Genomic DNA, 18,938 nt, shown 5'->3' with positions numbered 1-18,938 from the left:
TCAATTGGCACACTCATTGGCATAATGTCCATATCCCGAACACTCTCTACATTGCACTGAATCCAGATTTCTGACATTTGATTGGATTTGCAATTCATTTTTTGGTCGAAATTGTCCTTTCATAGGAGTAAACTTTTGAGCTTTTGCAAAAGTGGTTTTATTGGGCAACTCAGATTTTTGTCCAATTTTCTTCTTTTCTCTCATAGTCTTCAAGTAATCACCAAATTTCTTAGTAAACAGAGAGATCGATTCTTCACTTAAATCAGACTTATCCACCTCTTTAGATATTTGAAGGATTTCATCATAAGATTCGGTTGAGGCTTCAAAGGCTATTGTCTTCCCTTTATCCTTCCTTTGTAAATCAAGATTCATCTCAAAAGTTCTGAGAGAACTCATTAGTTCATCCAGGTTGATCGTTGAAGTGTCTTTAGATTCTTCAATAGCGCAAACTTTGACATTGAATCTCTCAGGAAGAGATCTTAGAACCTTGTTCACCAATCTTTCATTTGGTATGGGATCTCCTAGACCATGTGATTCATTTGAGAGTTGTCTCAACCGGCAGTCATACTCAAGAATAGACTCCTTTTCCTCCATTCTCAAACTTTCGAACTTTGATGTCACCATCCTTAGCCTAGTTTTACGCACACTTGCGGATCCTTCACAGTGCTTCTGGAGTATCTCCCAAGCATCTTTGGCGCATACACAATTGGTGATTAAATTAAACATCCTTGTGTCAACAGATGAAAATATAGCATTGAGAGCCTTGGAATTAAAGTTTGAAGTTTGCACTTCATCGACAGTCCATGTACTTTCAGGTTTGAGCCGTGTGTCTCCATCAGCATCCTCAAGTTTTGGTGGACTCCAACCATCAAGTACACGTTGCCAAGATCTTTCTTCAATGGATTTAATAAAAACCCTCATCTTTACTTTCCACAATGCATAGTTTGATCTATCCAACACGGGAGGCCTAAAAACAGTATTTGTTGATCCTTCCATAATTCCTTTTCACTCTGAAAACAAAACAAAACAGGATCTCACTTAGTAGAGTCAAGTGGAGGCTCTGATACCAATTGAAAGTTCTGTTTCCACAGTGTATTTGTGAGTTGAGGGTGAGTGTTGTGTGTTTCAGAATATAGGTGTTGTGCGTAGGTGTTGTAACACCCACGACAACATGCAGCGGAAATTATAATTTTAACACACCTACACGTAGCTGGAATAATGATAATAATACGAGAGACAAGATATAAATTATGCACAAGTATACAATACTTGTGCGGTGCCTCAGGGCAAAATAATTCACTAGAAAAACTTGTAAGTTTACAAAAACCAATACTAGTGAAAGAATAAAACAACTCCCTTATAAAGGCGAGTAACAAATTGCATCATAAACCTCTAACAAACCGTATCACCAGTATACAAGGGATGCATCAACCGAGAAGTAAAAAGTCTTCAAAAATCAACACACTAATCAACACAATGATTAGGTTTTGTCGTCATCGGATGTAAGCACTTCTCGGCAACACTCAAAACAGTAGTACGAGATGGCTTCTTTCTCGAAAACTCTTCGAACTTCTTGGTCTCTCTCTTAATTCTCTTTGCACGTTTATTTTCTATTAGAAAACACACCCAAGAGTTTTATTAGGAAAAAACTTCTTAAGGAATAAAGATCTCCTATCTTAAAGATATTGAGATTCCATATATTAAAGATATTATGAGTCTCATATCATATATTCCAAATCTACAAGAGATCATATAATTATTTTCTCATGTCTAGAAAGGCAAAATATTAAAGATATTAAAACGGAAAATTTATCAAGGAATTTAATTCCTTTTAGCTTCGAATTTGATTTGGCGGGTATTTGGCTTCCCTGTCGTACTGCTTTAAACTTTATGGAAGCATTATTTTGACTCGGTTGCAACGAGATGATAGGTCATATGTGCAAGGTGTCCATTCGAACGCAAAAAAAAATCTGAGAATGAAATATATTAAACAACAATAATTTAAATAAATAATAAGTATATTGTAAATAATTGAAATTGATAGATATTTGTCTACCACATTGTGATTGACATATAATATTTTGGCATGGTACACAAATCGAACGGGCACTTAATTCAAAATGTTTGGAAAATGAAATAAATACAATTATTTAAAAGCAATGGAACTTTGGGTTACAAAAAGTCGATGCTTTGATTTCTCCATTTTTTTCATTCAATTCATAGACTCTATTCAATACAAATACCGCGTTTAATAGAACGCACGAAGATTAAAGATTACCTGTCAAATTTTGATTTAAGGAGTTTCAAATTTGAATGAATATCCAGCCTACCTCCAAATTCCCAGCCTTCTCCGAATTTCGAAACACGTTTATGCAAACTTGTAGAGAAAATTCCTGTGTATTTTTTTTTTGAATACATTTGAAAGTATTACACTATATATATAATTATTAATATAATAATAGAGTCTTAATAGAATCCTTCTCATCTTGTGTTAAACAAATCCTTCTTATCTAGAGATCTTCTTATCTTGTTTAAAAAAGAATTCTTCTTATTTAGAGTTCTACCGAAATAATAACTCAATTAATAAAGATAATATAATTTTATTTAAAATTACTTAATAAATTATTAAAATCATGTTAAAATAAGTTTATGTTTTCATAACCTTTAATGCTTATTTTAAAATATAATTATAATTGCAGCATGTGAAATTTTATTATTATACAAATTACCTATGTATAGTCCAACTTCAATCAGTCGTTCGTTTATTAAATTTTAAGTAGATATATTATAACTATGACGTAACAAATCTAAGAAAAATCAAATCAATTTTGCTACTCTCTTTCTTAATATGACAAAAACTTGTGTGAGACGGTCTCACGGGTTATATTTGTGAGACGGATATCTGATTTGGGTCATCCATGAAAAAATATTACTTTTTATGCTAAGAGTATTACTTTTTAATAATTTATAGACTCAAATTTTAGATTTTTTACTGATAGTACTATTGAGATTGACAATATGTAATATCCTATACAATTTTTTCCACATAAGCCCAATATGATTTGATTAATAATCATTCCAATTCATATTAACTAATGTCACATTTTTTATATTCCCAACAAAATCTAGAATTTTATGAAATTTAAGATCGCTTTTTTCATTCAATATTATTCGATCATTCAACTGTTTTATTTTTTTGCAATCGAGAATGAGTTCATGTATATTTTTCGTTTATAAAATTTATATTTTCTATCAGATTTTGTTTTGATTGTTGGTTTTATACACAATATTTTTTGTCATTTTTATGACGTTTTCCATCAAGTAACAGATGTTTCTGGCTTTGTGTAGCTTGTGTTCTAATCTTAGAACACATTGTTTATGGTTTTTGTTTAACCGTTTTTTTTTTGTTTTATTAATTGTAGTATATTATTGCCTACACTGAATAATAATTCTGACTCCGCCCCTGCCTCCAAGTATACGTTGGGCCAAGAATTTGTAAACCGCCTCCGTCAAGTGTAAACCATCACTGAAGGGCTCAAACTTCCGACAAATATCATAGGAATCTTAGAAAATAAATCAAGGTAAGTATACAAATAATGGTAAAATATACACAAATCAATGTTCACTCGAATTATACAATCGAGGCCGATGAAAATGAGTAGGTCTCATATGAGACCGTCTCACGGATCATAATCTGTGAGACGGGTCAACCCTACCCATATTCACAATAAAAAGTAATACTTTTAGCATAAAAAGTAATACTTTTGCATGTCTGACCCAAATAAGAGATCCGTCTCACAGATACGACCCGTGAGACCGTCTCACACAAGTTTTTGCCGATGAAAATTTTAGGAAGGCAGAATTAAAAAAAAAATACACAATAATAATAACGTAAAAGATATATATTTGTATCGACGAGAAAAAAGTTAAGGTTTTCGGTGGTCGTGAGGAGATTTTATTCACCCCTTCCTTCCATGTGATTCTTCTTGTTTCTTGAATACATAGTACACTTCGAAAAGAGTTGATATGATATAATTTTTTAATTTTTATATTTTACAATATAAATAAATGAAATTAAAAAAGTTACTAATAAGTATCTATGGTAAAAAAAAAAAAAACTAAAATAAAATTAGAAATGATGACTGTTTTAAAACATTTTAAAATAAATATTGTTAGGATTTATTTTGTCCGACAGATATCGAAAAATAATTAAAATATCAGAATAGAATGTAAAACAGTAAATTTATGTTTTATCAGAATTAGGTGTTGTGCCAGATGTTACGACATCTCGGACAACATCTACATGCAGCGGAAAATTAATAACATAAATTCACTTTAAATAATTAGATGGACAAGATTAAAATATGCACAAGTATAAATACTTGTGCGGTGCCTTATGGCAAAAATTAATCACTAGAAAAGTCAATCGTTTACAAAAACCTAACACTAGTGATTATGACAAAAACCAATTTCCTCAACAAGTTGAGAAAAATAAAGCTTTCTAAAACAAATAACCAACGATATTAAAACGTGAACAAGAAAGCAAAACAGTGTTCCCAATCAGTAAATCTAAGAGAAACAATCTTCAGCCAACGTCTGCACAGATGTTGTCTTCGGATGCTTTCAACATTCAAGGCAACACTTGTTATCGGCAGTCTTCAAAGCAGCAGTCGTTGATAGGGATTTTCTCTGAACTTTTGATCGTGCAAAGTATGCGTATGACTATGAGTGGAAGACCGCCACCTCCATCGTCCTAGGTTTTCCTTTTTATAGATGAGAGCCTTATCTCATAAGGAAACCTATTAAGCAAGGAAAGTAAGAGTTTTATTAGGAATAAACTCTTTGTAAACATTAAAATCATATCTTATCAATTTACTAAATCTTTTAATATCTCATTAGCTAAGGAAGGCAAAATTAAAACAAATATTTAGTCAATCAAAACAACAAGGGAAATATATCAGGGAAATAATTAATTATGTTAGTCGAAAACTTGAAAACATTATTTCTCTTCAATCTCCCCCTTTTTGCCTTTCTTGGACAAAATGAGATCAAACTCATTTATCATCCTTAGTTCATTTTAACTCCCCCTGAGTTCAAGCACGTTTGTCTCCCCCTGAATAAGAAAGACATTTAAAGCAACACCTGCACAACCCTTGGTAGGCTGACTCACTGAGATAGTAAAAGCATAAAACTGGGACTGACACTATAAGAACAGAATAATAACAAAAGCAGAAGATCCAAACCAAAACCAGTCAAGAATACACAAACAACAATCATTCATCATCCTCATCATCCTCACTATCATCTTTTGTATCAGTGTTATCTTTAGTCCCAGAGGGACCAGCATCATCTCCCCTTTTTTGTCCATGAAAGACCCCAACTGCCAGCAGTGCTTGGATGGTAATAGCCAAATCCTCATAGAAAGCCAAATCAGCTTTGGCTTGGGCAACCTTCTTCAGGGCATGATCGAGAAACATCTGGGCACCAGTGACTGATATTTTCACATAATCAGACAAGGATGGAGTAGCGTTGGTAGATGCAGACGAACCAGTGGTAGGAGGTACAGTGTTGGTGGCGGAAGGCTGAGAAGGACCAGTAGCCGGAGGTACCGAGGCAGAGGCACTCCATGGAAGATCAACCTTCCTCTTGCCCTGCATAAGTGTAGAGGCAATCTTGAGTGGGTCAGTGGGCAAGGATAAAGGTTCTGTAATGTTCTTAACAAACCCCTGTGACACCAAGATTCCATAAATAAGGGATGGAAATGGGAGCTTGGATGACTTCAAACCACCATTAGCATACTGCAACACTGTGTTGAACACCAGGCGGCCAAAGTTTAAAGTTGAATTCCCAACGGAGAAGAGAGTCAGTGCCTGAGCCTTGGTGACAACAGTGGTATTTGTAGTCGGGTTCCAATTATGGATGACAATCTTGTGCAGCACCGAATAGAGTGAAGTAAGGGTAGCAGCTGAGACCTTGTGTGGATGGAGAGGAAACTTGCTGACCATGCCACCAGTGAGGACAGAAATTACCTCACCTAAATCCGGAGGCGAGCCTTCGGCAGCAGCAGGTGTACCATAGTGTGCATTGATTACATCGGCTGTGAAGTTGTACACCCTGTTGCGGACAAAAACTTGTCCAAATTTTGCCGATCTTGGATCCCCAACACTTAAGGTAAGATTACCATAAAATTCAAGGATAGCCTTATGACAGTAGGGGAGAACAGAGGAGCATGTAGAAAACAGACCCCTAGACTTGAGAAACTCAATTAAATTGTACCGGTAAAATGCTTCCACATCCACATTTCGCTCCGCAACAAACTCTCGATTTTCATAGAGAGGCCAATTTGAGAATGCTGTCTCAGAGTAAAACATGTTGTTGTAGCAAGTGGCCAAATCATAGACAGATAGATCAATGTCGTCCTCAGTGTCTTCAACATCCGGGGCAACATCCATAGGTGCAGAGTCATTGGCGTGTCTGGCACCACCAGAAACCGCTTCGTCAGCAGAGGCACCCTTAGACGAGCTAGATGCAGTTGGACTTGTAGCGATATGGTGAGCAGTAGAGGTTGAAGGAGCCTTTGCCTTCTGATTTTTCAAATTTGCCATAAATTGGGCCAACGAAATTTCAACCTCACTGTCAGCAACAGGATTCTGAGAGGGTAGTGTGGGAGAAGTGACAGCCTCAGAGATAGCATCATTATCATCCTGGGTGGAAAACGAGGATGACGAGACAACAGTAACTCGGGGTGCAGGTTTTTTACGAGCAACCAATTCGTAGTCCCCATCAGCGGAGTCATCTCCCGAAGTCTCTGCAGGGTCAATTAACGATGGACGAGTGGATGGTTGCCCTTACCGAAATCGTTTCCCTGGTGTGAGGTCAGGATTATACCCTGCCTGTCTCTTGGATCGACGAACGGGTTGACGCGGAGGATCGAATACTTGGATAATTGGTGGATTCTCTACATCAAAGGCATTTCCAGGTTCGCCTGGTGCAATTACCTCCAAAGGGACTGGTTCTTCAGTCGTAAGAACCAGTGGTAGCGACGAATCGACAGCAGGTGTCGTAGCAGATGTTGTCTCAGTAGCGGCAACATTTTCTGTGTGCCCCATTTCACTCCGGATGTCCAGGGGATCAAAACCGTTGCCTGCCATTTGATGATAAATTGCAAGTCAGATAGAGAGATGAAAGGAATTTCAGAGGAAGATACGAAAGTGTTGGTGCAATTGCTTAGGGTTTCGAGAATAGTGGCTGTAAAGAAAGTGAGGAGTGGTGATGCTAATAATCACGATTAAACGCAAGGTAACTGCCTATAAGTCTAACGGTAATAAAAATGAAATGCCACGGAAATTAGCCGTTAACCCCTTTAATTTATTACAGAGATAATTTTTTGCACAAAATTGATTCAAAAATTTCCAGAAGTAACCCACATCGATTTTCGCACCACTAGACATCGAGCATCACGTAAATTCGAGAGTTTCGCACAGTCTGGATTTTCAACGAATTTTCTTTTGTCGAATGATCTATATCTTTGTGGCACGCCAATATTCACGGAAATATGTTTATGCATGCCCTAATTATGCTTAAAACGGAATGTAACAGAAATAGAGTCATGAGAGCTGATATGAGATATGTTTACAGATGAAGTGTTGTCACACATGTTGGCAACATCTCCTGACAGTACACACAATTCCCAAAATTTGATTATCTTCATACTTGGTGACTTAGCAGTTTTCTGAGCATAGGAGTGGTAGCTCCCACACTAGGAGAACGGTCTTCATTGGACTCCCCTAGGTAGCCTTTTCTATTTTCTCCTATTGCTGTGGTAATTTTTAGAAGGGGCAGCTCCCACACTAAAAGCACAGCCTTCATTGGGCTCTTTTAGGTAGCTTTTTCCATCTTTCCTTCTAACCACAGACTCATCTTTTTTAATTTTCAATTTTTCTGAGGAGACTTGTCACATTGGTTAGAGTCAAGTGACCAATCATCAAGTTCGTTGTGACTGAGTTCAAATGTATAGATGTGAAGATTTCAGAGATAACTAGGAATTGTAAGACCATCAGAAAACTATGCTACATTGTTTCAACACAACATGTCACAGTATGAATGCAGTGTAGTATGCCTAAATCCTAAATATGCTCATGCAAGTTAAGTGTTGTCCGAGATGTCGTAACATCTGGGGCAACATCTGTCAATGATCAAATAGAACACCTGCTGAGAGATTTCCTAAGATTGGAGAATCTCTCAAAGTCCAATGCTTTTGTGAATATGTCAGCCAATTGGTTATTTGTATCAACAAAATCAATTCTAATCAATCCTTTTTCTACTAGGTCTCGAATAAAATGATGTCTTATGTCAATGTGCTTTGTTCGAGAGTGTTGTACTAGATTTTTTGAAATGTTAATTGCACTAGAGTTATCACAGTACACCATTAAAGATTCACTTTTAAGTCCATAATCTTCTATCATTTGATTCATCCACAAAAGTTGGGTGCAAGCATTTCAACTGCCACATATTCGGATTCAGCAGTGGATAAAGATACACAATTCTGTTTTCGACTATGCCAGGAAATCAAGTTATTGCCAAGGTAGAAACACCCCCCAGAAGTACTTTTTCTATCATCTAGATCCCCAGCCCAATCAGCATCGGAAAATCCTACCAGGTTTGAGTTGGTTTCGTGAGTATACCATAATCCTAATTCAATTGTTCCTGCTATGTAACGTAGAATACGTTTAACAGCTTTCAAATGAGAAGTTTTAGGATTGGATTGATATCTAGCACATAGGCAAACACTAAACATGATGTCAGGACGACTGGCCGTCAAGTATAGGAGACTCCCTATGATGCTACGGTACAAGGTGTTGTCAACATCTTCACCTGCAACATCTTTGGATAATTTTTCATTTGATCCCATAGGAGTTTTCATGTGTTTGATGTTTTCCTTTGCAAATTTCTTGATCAAACTTTTAGAGTAATTGCTTTGGCACAAAAAAATGTCGTCATGCATTTGTTTTATTTGCAAACCCAGAAAGAAATTTAGCTCACCAACCATGCTCATTTCAAACGTCGATGACATGCACTCAACAAAGTCATTAGCATGCTTTTGTGATGATGCACCAAAGATTATACAATCTACATAGATCTGACAGATAAGTATCTCACCTTGGGCCTTTTGAATGAAGAGAGTTTTATCTACCTCACCTCGTGTAAATCCAATGTCGAGAAGATAGTCAGTCAATCTCCCATACCATGCACGGGGTGCTTGTTTCAAGCCATAGAGAGCCTTTTTCAACTTGTACACATGATTCGGTTTATGTGGATCCTCGAATCCTTTAGGCTGTCTCACATGTACTTCTTCACTCAAGAACCCGTTCAAGAATGCACTTTTGACATCCATTTGAAACAGTTTTATTTTCATGTAACAAGCAATGGCAAGCAAAAGTCGAATTGACTCAATGCGGGCAACAGGAGCAAAGGTCTCATCGAAGTCAACCCCCTCAACATGTGTGTACCCTTGAGCAACCAACCTTGCTTTATTTCGAATGATGTTTCCTGACTCATCAGTTTTATTTTTAAAAACCTACTTTGTGCCAATCACATTGCCATGGTCGAACAAACTCTTCAAGCTCATCATGCATAGCATTAGTCCAAAATTCATCTTTTAATGCTTCCATAACGTTTTTAGGTTCAATTTGAGACACAAAGCATGAAAATCTAACCTGCGAGTACATGGTACTCATGCACACGAGTCCAACCATTTTTCGATAGTCAACTCTGTCCTTCTTCCTGGTCTGGATATATTCCCTTATTCCTCCGATGATTTGAGAAAACGGGTGGTTCTTTTGGATCTTGCTTGGAATACTCGGTCCATCATCGACTACCTCATTATCGCTGTGAGCATTTTCCTGTGAACTGTTGACATCAGTGTCAGATGTTGTGCTGGATGTTGCAACATCTGGAGCAACATCTGTCTTATCCATCGGTATTTGAGTCTCCAACAGATCTTCAACATCATCTTCTGCAGTTTTCTTCTTAAGATCTGCACGGTCATCAAAAACAACATTAATTGATTCCATAATCGTTCTTGTTCTAAGATTAAACATATGATAAGCACGACTATTAGTGGCATATCCGAGAAACAGACACTTATCACTCTTGGAGTCGAACTTAGCCAGTTGATCCCTGTCATTCAAAGTGTAGCATACACACCCAAAAACATGAAAGTATCTAAGGTTAGGTTTCTTTCCCATAATAATTTCATAAGAAGTCATGGTTGATCCACTCCTTAGATATACCCTATTTGAAATATGACATGCTGGGTTAAGGGCTTCTGCCCAAAAACGCTTTGCAAGGTTCTTAGAAGTTAGCATTACTCTTGCCATTTCTTGCAAAGTCCTGTTCTTACGTTCAGCAATCCCATTCTGTTGTGGTGTTTTTGGTGCTGAGAATTCATGAGAAATACCTTTTCTGTCACAGAATGATGAGAATGAGCGATTTTCAAATTCTTTACCATGATCAGTCTTGATCCTTCTTACCTTCAGACTGTGGAGATTAGTGATTCTAGTGATCAAGTTTTTGAATACATCAAATGTATCTGACTTTTCTTTAATAAAATTAACCCATGCGAAACGTGAGAAGTCATCAACACATACGAAAGAGTATTTCTTACCTCCGAGGCTCTCAACTTCCATAGGACCCATAAGATCCATGTGTAGGAATTCCAGACACCGTGTTGTCCCAGGTGTTGCCAACACAGGATGCGACACGTGAGTCTGTTTACCTTTTTGGCAGTCACCGCACACATATGGTATACCAGAGGAGAGATTAGGCATACCTCTTACTGCATCGTACTTACTCAAGTTTTTCAGGGTTTTGAAGTTTGCATGTCCAAGTTTTTGATGCCAAAGGTCAAGTTCAGTGATTTTCACATGTTTGCATGACAGGTCTTCTCCTATTTGGTAGCAATTGTCTGAGGACCTTGTGCCTGTCATAACACACACATTCGATTCATCAAAGACTTCACAGTTATGTTTATCAAATTTAACAAACAAATTATCATCACATAGTTGGCTTATGCTTATCAAATTTGAATTCAATCCTTCAACATGGAGCACATTGTGAAGTTTTGGCAGTCCTTCAACATTTAGTGTACCCTTTCCTACAATTCTTCCTTTTGCTCCCCCTCCATAGGTCACTCTACCACACTTTTGCTCAACATACTCGATCAGATGTTCTTTAGACCCCGTCATGTGGCGTGAGCTACCACTATCAAAGTACCAATGACCTGCAGTGTTAGTTTTTAATGAAGTGTAGACAACTTTGCAGTGAGTTTTTACCTTTGGAACCCAAATTTGTCTTACTGTAGGTTGATGGTAGGAGGTGTTGAGAAGAGTGTTAGACAACATTCGGGGCAACATCTGGCTTGACCTCTGATTTATGCGATCATCCCTGAGTTTAAAGTAGTATGGCCTGATATGACCAGGCTTAAAACAGTAGTGACATACATACCTTCGTTTTCGTCTCTTAGAAATTTGTGCAGAAGGTTGTTTTATTTGAGAAGAGCTTTTGATGGGAGACTTGGATTGAGGTTGTGAAGATGTGTCAGCTTCTCCTTTCACAAAAACAGTAGGTTTGGAAGATTCACCTGTTTCATGCACACTGTCCTTGAACCCTAGGCCTTTCTTGTCATCTCTTCCCATCAGGAGAATGGATTCAAGCTTGGATGAGCTTGTCTTAAATTTGGACAAGGTTTCAGTTGCTTTTTGAAGATCTTCTCTGGTCTTTCCTAGTTCCAAATCCTTTTTACTCAAAATTACCTCCAGTTTAGCAACCACTGCTTTTAGATCAGCATTTTCTTTCACCACTGATTTTAGTTCAGCATTTTCTTTTACCAGATTCGCATTAAGCTTGTTTCTTTTGGTCCAATCTTCAAACAGTTCTTCATAAAGCTCCTGGACACTTTCAAGAGTAAGTTCTTCACCATCAACCTCCTGATTATCTTCATTCAAGTTTCCAGAAACTGTAGAGTTGAAACAGACTGATTTTTCACAGATGCTGTAGCCAGGTGTAGCAACACCTAGGGCAACACCTGCAGGATTCACTTGTAGCCAGCTGGTTTCTGTCAGTAGTGCAGTCAGGGAGGTTTGATTGTCTTCATCAGTGGACTTCTCCTCATGATCAGTTTCTTCATCGCTAAGGGATGCATTGTACCCTTTGTTCTTGCTTAATCTGTTTGCACACTCATTGGCATAGTGACCGAATCCTTGGCATTCTCTACACTGCATTGAATCAAACTTCCTTGATATGAGTTGTCCCTTGCCTTCGTTCCTAGTTTGAGTGGGTAACATTGCAGGAGACCTTTGTGGCTTTTCAGGAAGACTATAATATTTAGAGGGTTGTGCATCCTTTTTCTTTTCCCGGATTCTTTTCAAGTAATCTCCAAATTTCTTTGTAATAAAAGATATAGAATCCTCGCAGAGATCGGAATCATTTACTTCCTGGAATATTTGTAGAAGTTCATTGTAGGAGTCATTAGAGGCTTGAAGTGCAATTGACTTCCCTTTATCCTTCCTTTGCATGTCCAGATTCATCTCAAACGTGCGTAGTGAGCTGATAAGATCTTCCACTGACATTTTGGACGTGTCCTTAGCTTCATCTATTGCACAGATTTTTATATTGAATCTTTCAGGCAGAGAACGAAGAATTTTGCTTACTAGACGCTCACTGGAGATTGATTCTCCAGCATTGAATGCCTCATTATCAATTTCCCGTAGACGACGATTATACTCAAGTATGCTTTCAGATTCCTCCATCCTCATCATCTCGAATTTGGAAGTAAGCATCCTTAATCTGGTTCGTCTCACACTCTCAGATCCTTCACAATGACATTGAAGGATATCCCATGCTTTTTTAGCCGAAGTACAGTTTGTGATTAAACTGAACATGTTCATATCAACCGATGTGAATATAGCATTCAAAGCCTTTGAATTATGATTTGAGTTTTGCACTTCGTCAGCAGTCCAGTCATTTTCAGGTTTTGGTCGATTGTCCCCCTCTTGATCTGTTGCGACTGGTGGAGTCCATCCGTTGATGACGCGCTGCCATGCCCGTTCATCTAGGGATTTTATGTAGTATCGTATCTTGACCTTCCATAAGCTGTAATTAGTACCATCAAGGACTGGTGGTCGAAGTGCTGCACTTGCAAACGTGATGTCCATTAAATATTTCTGTCAAACAAAACAAAAACAAGAATCAGCACTTAGTATATCAAGAGTAGGCTCTGATACCACTTGTTAGGATTTATTTTGTCCGACAGATATCGAAAATAATTAAAATATCAGAATAGAATGTAAAACAGTAAATTTATGTTTTATCAGAATTAGGTGTTGTGCCAGATGTTACGACATCTCGGACAACATCTACATGCAGCGGAAAATTAATAACACAAATTCACTTTAAATAATTAGATGGACAAGATTAAAATATGCACAAGTATAAATACTTGTGCGGTGCCTTATGGCAAAAATTAATCACTAGAAAAATCAATCGTTTACAAAAACCTAACACTAGTGATTATGACAAAAACCAATTTCCTCAACAAGTTGAGAAAAATAAAGCTTTCTAAAACAAATAACCAACGATATTAAAACGTGAACAAGAAAGCAAAACAGTGTTCCCAATCAGTAAATCTAAGAGAAACAATCTTCAGCCAACGTCTGCACAGATGTTGTCTTCGGATGCTTTCAACATTCAAGGCAACACTTGTTATCGGCAGTCTTCAAAGCAGCAGTCGTTGATAGGGATTTTCTCTGAACTTTTGATCGTGCAAAGTATGCGTATGACTATGAGTGGAAGACCGCCACCTCCATCGTCCTAGGTTTTCCTTTTTATAGATGAGAGCCTTATCTCATAAGAAAACCTATTAAGCAAGGAAAGTAAGAGTTTTATTAGGAATAAACTCTTTGTAAACATTAAAATCATATCTTATCAATTTACTAAATCTTTTAATATCTCATTAGCTAAGGAAGGCAAAATTAAAACAAATATTTAGTCAATCAAAACAACAAGGGAAATATATTAGGGAAATAATTAATTATGTTAGTCGAAAACTTGAAAACATTATTTCCCTTCAAATATTAATGTTTACTCCTTCAAAATCTCCGGGGGAACCTTTTTTATTTTATCTAAGCCAACCCCTGCATTCAAAATTTATGATATAAAACAAATAACAGTTGAAGTTCAAAATAAAAATACTTTTTAAGGAAACCAAGCAAGATAATGTTTATAGATTGCATGAAAAAAATAATAGATGATTACAAGTTAGACCGAAAAAACCACGACGTTTGTTCTCGAGGAACTTCAAGCACTTCCCATGCTCATTCGAAACTTGAACCCGTGCTTTTCAAGCAACACAGAAACATATGATATATATATATATATATATATATATATATATATATATATATATATATATATATATATATATATATATATATATATATATATATCAACTGCATATTGTTGCAACAATCTTCCAGCATATATAAAAGCATCGATGGCATGTTATCTCTTATTTGGAATTTGTAACAATAGTACTCTCGACAAGAAACCATCTTTTGCTTGTCTTTGTTGATTACTATGATAATATATTAAAAAGTGAAAAATTACACATTCAGAATATGACAATTTTCACAATTTACAAATAAATATTATATATAATACAAATAAAACCATGCATTAAATTATAATAATTAAAAAAATATTATATAATGAATTGGTAAAAGTTCTAACAATGTATTAAATTAAATCATAAAATTAGACAAATACACAAAGCATAAAAACACCAAAACATCATTGGTACATCTATAATCTTAATTTGATTGCAACTAAAATACATAAGATGCATATTACATAAGTGGTAATGAAATCTTTTGAAAATTTCAAAGTCTTGACATGTGGATTCAATTATTTCGTCTATCATGGAAGTGAAATATTTGTAAAAGTGATGAAATCTATTACTTTAAATATATATAGATTGAAAAGAAAAAAGACAAAACCATGTACCATGATGTTTCTCTTGAAGGATATTTCCGATAGAAGAAAAGTTCGATTGGGCGTAAATATTATACTGAATTTGATTATTAGCTTCCATGGACATATTTTGATGCCAACCATTATCTCCATTCGGAAAAAGAAGCGGATATTGTAAAGGATCAACCAAAATAATGTTTAATTCTATATATGACTCTGACCATTGCACCCATGAATTACGATGTCTCTATCTTATGGTATATTAGCATTATTGCCTTCGACCCAAATGGCAGCAACTTGATCAGCTGAAGTTCTATTGTAACATCGTTGATCCACAACAGCATTTTTACAAATATGTAGCCTAATTTCCTCAAGAGAAGACCAATCATTTATTCTGCGTAATAATTGAGCGTAAGGGTTTCTTTTGAGAACCTCCATTAATAGTCTCATTGTCTCTTCATCGATATCAGCATTGTCCATCACATTCATTCAATTATTTAACTCATTACTTGTATCCCAAAAATACAATTGAAAATGAGATGGACCAGCCTCACCAGGCGCCATAGGTTGAAGAGTGTGGAATATTTGGCCTAACGCTCGAAACGTGTAAATTCCATGATTTAAAGAAGTAAGTTCTTTGTCAATTTTAACTCCAAAAGAAGTAAAAGAGAAGAGACTATTATAAACTCTAATTTTTTTCCGAAAATTAACAGCTTTGTGAGATTGATTTCCAGTTAACAGATCTATCAATTCAGACGGCATCACAGTGTTTTCCAACTAAATTTTACCATTGTCACAACAAAATGTTGGATATTCAAATTCAAACTTTCTCGGTTCACAGTAGCGACATATATTCATAGGTTTCAATTCGTGCAGATCAACAAGTGATTGACCTAAAAAAAATATAAAAATATGATAAATATAAAACAAATATGCAGTTTCCCAATACTTTATACAAGTGTATGAAATTAACTTGGTTTTACCTTCATGAATCAAAGCTTTCAGTAACCAAACTGTATTTTCCTTATTTAATTTTGTAGATGTGCTGGATTCACATTCGTTTAATCTTTTTTCCTTCTAGAATTCACAACATTATTAATGTAATGAAGTTTTTTTATCTATTGACAAATTCGAATATTTGTTTCGAAAGTGGAACACCTATTAAATGTCAATAAATCTGCAATTTAAAAAAAAATATCAAACAGCTTGTTAGGAATCAAATTTGGATATATATTATTTCAATTAAATGGTACAAATTTGAAATTTTTTCAATTGATGTACCTTGGTTAGTATGATTTTCAACTGATGGATTGGTTGCTTCAAAGAACTTACTGTTTAGCAACACAATTAGTTATAACTTTTTAGTTCAATATATTATCAAAGATGCAAATGACGTTAAATAAATATAGCTTTTTATCAATACCTCTTCGAATTTGAGGAAGAAGCTTTTCTGCTCATAATAAATAGAAATTTTATAAATTCTACAAACATGGGCTAAAATTTTGGTTGATACCTCGAATCGACACAACGATTGTACCTACATCCAAAGATATAACAAATATCAAATATTAGTACCAAAATCAATTTTACAGCTTAGTGGATGACGGCTGAAGAACGATCGTCAGAAAAAAGGTCGTCGACAAAGTTACGAAATACCAATCCATATCGGTATCAATAAAAAGACTATGACGAGATTTTTTCGAATATGTATTTATTTCTAAGTTTTGACGATATACGATGACAATAATACTAAATTTATTTTATTTAAAATTTAATTATTCAAGACAATTTAATTTGTTTATATAATTAATTAATTTTAAAAAAAACGTTTACTTAACAATAATTTTCACTATTAATAAATAATCAACTCTAATATATATATATATATATATATATATATATATATATATATATATATATATATATATATAAATATAAATATATATAAAAGACAATTATTTATCATCTTTCATAAATTAAATCACTAAAGGCCACCATTTTCACCCTCAAAACTCAGCTCATCTTCTTAATTTTATGGTAATACTTCATTGAACAATACAATGTAATGATTTTTTTTAATATATATATATATATATATATATATATATATATATATATATATATATATATCTTTTTTAATATTATATATATATATATATATATAATATTAAAAAAGATATATATATATATATATTAAAAAAGAAATATATATATATATATATATATATATCTTTTTTAATATATCTATATATATATATAATATTAAAAGATATAGATATATATATATATATATATATATCTTGTTAATAATATAATTTATACAATAATTTCAAGCTCATCTCACTTCAAATCGTGAATCCATCTTTGTGAGCTCGGGTTGATACAATTTTGTTTTCTCGATATATATACATCTCCGATCGAAACTCCTATCTTATATGGCATATGGAGAAATTTAAGAGAGTACAGAATGTGATTATCTAATAAATTTTGTTCAAGTATTTTTTATATAGCAATTATGTATGTGGTGTAGCCTATCATTTGCAGAGAGCTAATGTTTGTGATATTCATCTCTTGCATTTTCGGTACGAAATGTAACACCCCATATTCAACGACTGTCCTCACTGTACCAAGACATGTCTTTCCAACGTACTTATGTCCTCACTCACACGCACCCTAGGAAACTTCCCAGGAGGTCACCCATCCTAAGTCAAGGGCGCTTAACTTTGGAGTTTTTATATGATGAACTACCGAAAAGAAGATGCACCTTCGTGATATGAGTAGTACCAATCAAATCTTTTAAGCCATCTTCAACTGTACAGTCCATTACATTGAACAGTCTCGGAATCCCTCTCATTCCCGTGTGGGTCGGTTCATTCATGTTTCCTCCACCTAGAAGCCTGCCAGAAGCCGCTCATTGTCCGTGCAACTGATGGCACCGGCGATCACCCTCCGCCCTCTTCGGCCCCGGGCCTCGCACTAAATCTTTAGGTGCTGCTCACCTTTAAAATTTTACATCGTCCACCACTCCTATTAGTGGAGAAATTTTTGAAGGTTTATTGTTTACAAGGACATAAAAATAGAATTCTATGACAAATAGAGCTAATCATTATCATTACATATAATCGAACAACCCAAACTAACATTACTAAGCAAGAAAACAAGAATCACCGGATCGGAGAAAGGATGTAACATGTTAATTGGAGCAAAGCCATACCACTGAAAAGCACAAGAATCCCATACGCGCTCCATTGTGGTTAACATCGCAAAGTTTTGAAACAAAATATTGCACAACATTCCTACCCGAAATTGTATGATTTTTTTTCTCCTCCACAGAAAAACAGAGAGAGAGAAATTCAAAAATCGGTCATTCGACGAAGTTTTGCACAGAAACAGGGTGACTAACATCAAGAAAATCGAAATAACCCCCTCAACAATTGGTACCAAAAGTCGAACTAAATTGAGAGTTAAAAAATCACTCACCGGCAACCTATGAAACTCGAGCTACGACAAGATTCCGAACTCCAAATGTCCTGAAAAGTCAAGTCCAAGCAACGGCGGAGGCTTGAGAGGAAATTTCAACGGGGGAGGAAACTTTTATTTGAGAGAGAGTGGAGATATTAATAAGAGAGAGAAATATTTTTTAAAAATTACAAAAATTATTTATTTCAATCAAATTTTATTTTTATTTTCAACAAATATGTAGATTTTTGTTGGAATAAATATTTTCATTTTATCTATAATCAAATAAAAAATATAATAATAATCAAAATATTTTGACATTTTTAGAAAAAATATGTTCACTTTAATTATAATAATAAAAATCAAAATATTTTGATATTTCAATCTAACTTGATTTTTGTTTTCAACAAACATGTGAATTTTCGTCGGAAAAAATATGTTCAATTTATCTA

General features: G+C 35.0%; 1 protein-coding gene and 1 long non-coding RNA gene across 2 annotated transcripts; both read right to left on the bottom strand.

The window, feature by feature from the left end:
* LOC140826993 (uncharacterized) lies at positions 1 to 996 on the bottom strand. Its single transcript, XM_073189559.1, has one exon. The coding sequence runs from the start codon at positions 994 to 996 to the stop codon at positions 1 to 3; it is 996 nt and encodes a 331-aa protein (XP_073045660.1).
* A 15,197-nt stretch (positions 997 to 16,193) lies between these two features.
* LOC140828385 (uncharacterized) lies at positions 16,194 to 18,579 on the bottom strand. Its single transcript, XR_012117172.1, has 3 exons — positions 18,508 to 18,579; positions 16,451 to 16,564; positions 16,194 to 16,358 (listed from the first exon to the last, which is right to left on the bottom strand). It is a non-coding gene; the product is annotated as an uncharacterized lncRNA (long non-coding RNA).
* Between the last annotated feature and the right edge of the window lie 359 nt (positions 18,580 to 18,938).

This window comes from Primulina eburnea, chromosome 3 (genome assembly GCF_022965805.1).
Source record: "Primulina eburnea isolate SZY01 chromosome 3, ASM2296580v1, whole genome shotgun sequence".
In the NCBI taxonomy this organism is placed as follows: Eukaryota; Viridiplantae; Streptophyta; class Magnoliopsida; order Lamiales; family Gesneriaceae; genus Primulina; species Primulina eburnea.
Note: the sequence above shows the minus strand (reverse complement) of the source record. Positions and strands in the feature narration are given on the sequence as shown.